General features: G+C 35.4%; 1 protein-coding gene across 1 annotated transcript in view; it reads right to left on the reverse strand.

Annotated features, from left to right (window-relative positions):
* The window catches only part of RBBP8 (RB binding protein 8, endonuclease), a 34,009-nt gene that overhangs the window by 21,676 nt on the left and 6,333 nt on the right, over positions 1 to 6,000 (reverse strand). Inside the window, exons 3-5 of the mRNA XM_010172732.1 lie at positions 2,981 to 3,076; positions 1,825 to 1,937; positions 57 to 132 (exon numbers count right to left, since the gene is read on the reverse strand). Of these exons, the coding sequence (XP_010171034.1) occupies positions 57 to 132; positions 1,825 to 1,937; positions 2,981 to 3,076 (285 nt within the window). The remainder of the gene's footprint in view (positions 1 to 56; positions 133 to 1,824; positions 1,938 to 2,980; positions 3,077 to 6,000) is intronic.

Raw genomic sequence — 6,000 nt, forward strand, 5'->3', positions numbered from 1 at the left:
GACATTACTACTGGGGAATGCAGGGTGGGGAATATCCAATAAACCTCAAAACTTACTCCAACTCCTTCTGTAATTGCTGGAACTGTTCAGTTATCTTTTTATTTTCATCCTGTAAGTTGTTTTTTTCATTCACTGTAATTTACATATTAAAAAAAAAAGATTAAAAAAAAAACAAAACAATGCACACATGATAACATCCTATCATCCCTAATTTTGTCAGATCCTTTAAGGAAACAGAACCAATTCTAAAATGTAATACCATACACTCTCTATAGCTTCCTAAAATGAATTTTCAAGCTAGTCATTAAAAAGGTTGTAAAATGATGTGTTAGAAAAGCCAAAGGTGTCACAATTACTGGATCATGATATCAGTTCCACACAATCACTAACTACTTTTGTTCGTGTACAGTGAGACTGTAGTAAAGATGAATGAATTGCTCATTCAGCTCCATGGACAAATTTTGTCCATGTTCCTTAGGTTGAAGACAGCCTATGAAGTATAAAGTAATTAGAATTTGGTTTTAGCCACTGAAGCAACCAGTTAACTGGAGAGAATGGAAAAAAAACACCCTATTTATTAAAAATCTATTAAACATTTTGTCAGAAATTTTTCCCTTACTTTTCTTAATTTCCAATTAATTCTGCCCATAATTCACACAAACTTATTGCATCACCTTCAGCATTTTTTCCACACTGTCTAACATTTATGTAGTGATAGCTACCAACTTTTCTGTCCACTTTAATTTTTATTTTCCTATTCTTAGTTTTTTTGTTGTATATTTTACCTCTGGATTATTCTTGACTGACTTTTTTTGCTGCTTGCAGGAAATACATAGATTGTTGTATAGATCTGAATTCAAACCCATGGAAGACTACTGTTCTGTCAGACAGTGTTCAAGATTTGTAACTAATTGGTCTCACCTTGATTTTTAAGGCTCAGAGATTTATTTAAAGATTAGTTGTACTCTGTTTATTGTTCATCATTAAACTCAAGAATTCAGTATATATTTATATAAATATCCAATATTAAAAGTCCTTGAAAAATTGATGTATTTTATACTAGTAGAGAATCCAATATTTCTATAATTTAAGCACCGAAAAGCTACTTCTGGTGTCTTGCATTTCCCATATTTTAAGTCTCATGGAATGTCTGCTTGTTCTTGATTTTTAAATCCTGTCCTGTATTTTTTTAGCACTTTATACAACCAATCTTTACAAACTCTCTTTATGAAGACATTTGTTGTGTCCTGCCTTCATGTTAACCCAGAACAGTTTATTTTCTCCTGTCCCATATGTATGACTTCCTGATTTCAAAATGAGCTGGCTACAAGCTCCCTGGCATGAAACAATTCTTTTGTGGCTTCAGAGAGTTATGTGAAGGTTATGGGCTACTGCAGTTAAACTCCAACACCAACCACAGGACACAAGATGGACCCAGGAAACTTCTGTTAGAACTTGCTACTTTGTGATCACCAGTTATTTTTCAAGTTAGGGATTCCTTAGGAAAACTGGTAATCAGTCATTCTACGCTTCAGCTGTAGGAATAAGCAGAAGCTGCCATGTTTTATCTACAGTAGCTACTTTACATTTTAAGATTTTCCACATCAGTTCACTTTCAGTATCAGCACTTCAATCTAAGAACATGGGTCAGATGACTAGTAATTGGTATGTTACATATTTTCAGGCTGTAGAATTAAGTATCTCCCATCTGAACTTGGGCTTACTAAACACACCATATATAAAATACATCAAGTTACAGCAATTCACAAGGAACTAGTTTACAAAATGCTAAGTTTTCTCTTCAGACTCATGGATAAAACTCACTAAGCTCAGTGATAAGTTTCAGATTCTGCTGCCGGATATTTTCAAACTCTTGCTGCTTCTTTCTCATATGTTCTTCAGTTACAGCACAGCGATCGCATAATCCTGCTCTTAATCTACAATAAAATTAAGAGAAGAAAGTCCCTCTGTTAAGAAAATATTGCCATACATGAAGCAGATACTCACACTTAACTGGCCTTTTGAATAATGAAAACCAGAAAAATTCTCACAATTACACAGAACACCGCTAAGTACTGTGGTTTTATATGTTGACATAGCAATATTTTGCATTTCTGGACAATCTAATACTGTATGTACTAACGTTTGCATAAATAGCTGTAGGTACTGGACAGTTCCAAAGCAACATGCATTACTAATGAAGTGGAGCATGCTATACCTTGCCACTGAAAGCCTTTATGAGGTGTCCTACTAAGAGTACTGTCAGATATAAATTACCATTCATTATAAGTAAAGTTCATTCAAGCAAATACAAATAAGCAAATCATTTCAGTAAATATCATTACTACTTCATCTAAGAAGGATCTATCACTGTCATTAAGCAAAGTGATAAAATAAAAAGGACAAATGGTAAGTTTGCTCTGTCACAAATACCAAGCAAATGTGAAATCCTTTATCTTTAGATACAAATACTTAGAAGTGGATCCAAAATTCCACGTGAGGCATTGCCTCCACTGTCTCTCATGGTTTAGATCAGCTGTTTAAAGCACATCTGCCATCAGAAAAGGACTTGTTATGATTATTCCATCTTACTTGACACATTTCATCCCTACAATGAAATGTGTGTTTACTTTATGGGTGATAACTGGTGTATTTATTTCTGGTACACAATAAAAAGCTAACAGTATTACCCAAGAGAAAACCACAATGTATTTTGCCTGCTAAATAAGAGAACGATTGGTTAAGAGTTCTGCATTGCTGCTGCTAGCACATGAGTATTAAAAAAACCCCAAAAAACAAATAATAAAAATTTAATTCGGTCAGAAGAATCTGAATTCTAAATTTTATTTAAAGCACACTATTTAGATTGTATTAGAAAAGGACTAGTTTACAGAAAAAAACCCCCAACTTACAAAGTATCCAGAGCTACTCTGTAAGACCAAAACACAACAAACCCCAAAGTTAAGAGATACTACTTCACCTGTCCTCTAAAACCTTGATAGTGTCATGAAGTGCTTTTTGCTGTTCTCTGAGCTGCTGGTTCTTGGTATAGAACTCTTCAAGCCTCTCTGCATCCCTAAAATCAAATAGAGAAAAAGTTACTTCTAGTTTTAAATTACAGCTATTAGTTTTTCAATAGAGAATTCTCTCTGGCATGTTTCTTTCATATTCTTGGGAAATGTGATTATCATCAGCACAAATATTAAGATGAAGATAAATGAAGCAAGTATTTCTGATTAATGGTAATTTTAAAATGTCTGTGTTAGGAAAAGAACAGCTAGTTTCCAGCTCATATTACAGTTGAGCTTCTGTTGAAAAATCAGATTTTTGCTCAGGAGGAAAATCACAGTCACGGCATAAAAGCTAACAGTATTCAAGCAACAATTCTGGGGAAAGTAAGCTCAAGCACATCTCTTATTCTACTGTGTTGCTGAGCTGTTGGAAGCTACCTGGGGACTTTCACAATCAGGTCATTTTGGTCTGGTCTTAGCAGTGAGTGCTTCTTGCAGTGTGGCAAACCACAACAGGTTTGTAAAGCTCTGACAAGTCTTTAGATCCATTAGAGATTTAGTTCCTCAGGAAGCAAGTTTCCCAAGTTCTCAAGAGTCTATAGAACATGGATTCCCATAATATGAATATGAGGAAGAGAACTCTCTTTCCAAAAACTTCAGAAATAAAAGATCTTGGGGAAAATACCTTCTCTAAAAGCCGGGACTATTTAATTATCACAGAACATTTCCTCCTCAAAATTGCTAAGTAAAAGTGGCAACATTAATTTCCCAATTTTAGCTCCCCCCCACTTTTATTATCAGATCACAACACCTCTTCCAGATGCAAATAAGGTATAAGCAGCAAGCACATAATTTTTTTCCACAAGGAAATTAACTTTCAGGAAAAGCTATGCAGCTGAATCTATGTAACATGCAATGACTAAATTCTGAGAATTCATTCCCAGTTTGTTGGGGTTTTTTTTAAAAACCATGGAATCCTTTGTGTATTCCATTAAAGTGAGTGTTTGTCTTCAGTGTGCTCAAGATGGATTATTTGAGGAGGCTGTGAAATTGGCTCAGAAAAAGCTGCTAAGCACACACACAACAGGAAATGAAAATATATTTACTAACTTGTTGATACAATTCTTTTACATAGACATACTTTTCAATTGGCATTATCCCTTTAAGATACATTAGTCAAACACATTTTCATATTGCTAGTCTTAGAGTAATACAAGAAATTAACAAACATGGGTCATAAAGTGAATGGGACAGCACCTGATAAACACGGCACAGATTTTTGGTTATGAAGGCACTCTGCATAATGAACAGTCTCTGACCTAGCATTTACAAGTCATTAGCTCCGATGCTGAAGTGGGATACAAAATAAGGCGCTCATTGTCAGCTGATTACCAAGTCTGAAATACAAAACCTCAGGTATTCAGATGCACCAAGGAGAACAAGACTTCCTATGTAAGAGTATTGCATCTACAATGTGGTAATTGTGGAAAGATTCCAACAAACAATAATTAAACCATTTGGTATGCGTTCAGTCACATCACCGAAAATATTCATCACCTAGAAAATTAACTGATCAGTTTCAGATTTTAGAACATGGAAGCAATTCATGACACAGCAGGTTAAGTTAACAATAATAACAAGATATAATTTCATCTGTGTTTTACTACTGTTGGAGATTAAAGAAGAAGCTGCAAAAAAGCTGACAAATCTTGATGCTGAGAAGCAGGCGTACATGCAGGGGAACAGCAAGTTAGCCACACAGGTACTCTTGGGTTTGTAAACCCTGCTGAGGTTTGGTGAATTGCCTGGTAAATGCAGGGAATCCTGATGGCACCGGAATAAGGTGGATGCTGTTGTGGAAATGATTAATCAATCTTTCCTTTTGTGACCCTGGGGATTGGACTAGATGATCTTTCGAGGTCCCTTCCAATGCCCAACATTCTGTGATTCTGTGATTCAGCTGCCACTGCTATCTTCTAGCAGCTTCTCTGCAGCCTTTAGTCCTCCAAAAGTGCAAAGAAAACCCTGGCACCTGCTCTGCAAGCATCAGAGTGACACCGTGCACAGAAAAGTCAAATCCCAGGCAATCAGCTAGAGCCTGCACAGATGAGCTGTACAAATGCAGCTGAAACGTGAGAAAACACAACACTGCGCAGGCTCAAAGTGGTGCTGTGGATTACCAAATGCCAGCAGGATGGGCAACATTTAACTGAAATAAGCAAAACACAAGCTCAAAGTCTGAGCACTACAAAGGATAAACAAAATCCAAAAAGCTATCTAGGGAAGAGAGCAACACAGGCATTATACCAGTGAAGGTAGTTTCTTCCAAAAGCCTAGTGAAAGGGAACAAGAACAATTTTCCTGGAAGTGAGACACAGTTATAACTGGAGAAAAATAGTTATAGTAAAAGTAGACAGCAAGTTAAGTATGTACTGTAGTACAATCAAATTATACTAGAAAAGCCAGTATCATTATAAGATGCATTTACATACTTCATGTTACAGGAAAAGGAAAGACAGATTCCACTAAAGGTAATTTACTGCTATGGAAAGAACACCTTTGTTTCCCTCCCAACCAGAAATATAAGCACATCGGGGAGGTTAGACACTATCAGTCAAAAATGCTTGAGTTATTACTGTACAAAAAAGACTCGACAACCTAAATTTTTTAGACTAGAGAAGGGTTATTCCCTGCTAATACAATTTGAAAAGTGTAACTAAAAAAGAGACAACTAAAAAAACTAATGAGGAAGAAAACTGACTAGATGATAGAAATGTTAATTCTGAAAAAGCACAAACTATGCTTGAGAGCACTGTGGTCACACTTTAAAACTAAGACTGTGTATCTTTTCCTTCAGATGACAATACTGGGAATGCAAATATGGAGTATTTTTGCTAATTTTAAGAAGAGTTTAATTTCTTTAACATAGTTAATATAATTATATTGTTTTCCAAAACGGAAAAAGATCAAGTAATTTATTTTCATTCCT

This window comes from Antrostomus carolinensis, unplaced genomic scaffold (genome assembly GCF_000700745.2).
Source record: "Antrostomus carolinensis isolate BGI_N321 unplaced genomic scaffold, ASM70074v2 scaffold24467, whole genome shotgun sequence".
Classification (NCBI taxonomy): Eukaryota; Metazoa; Chordata; class Aves; order Caprimulgiformes; family Caprimulgidae; genus Antrostomus; species Antrostomus carolinensis.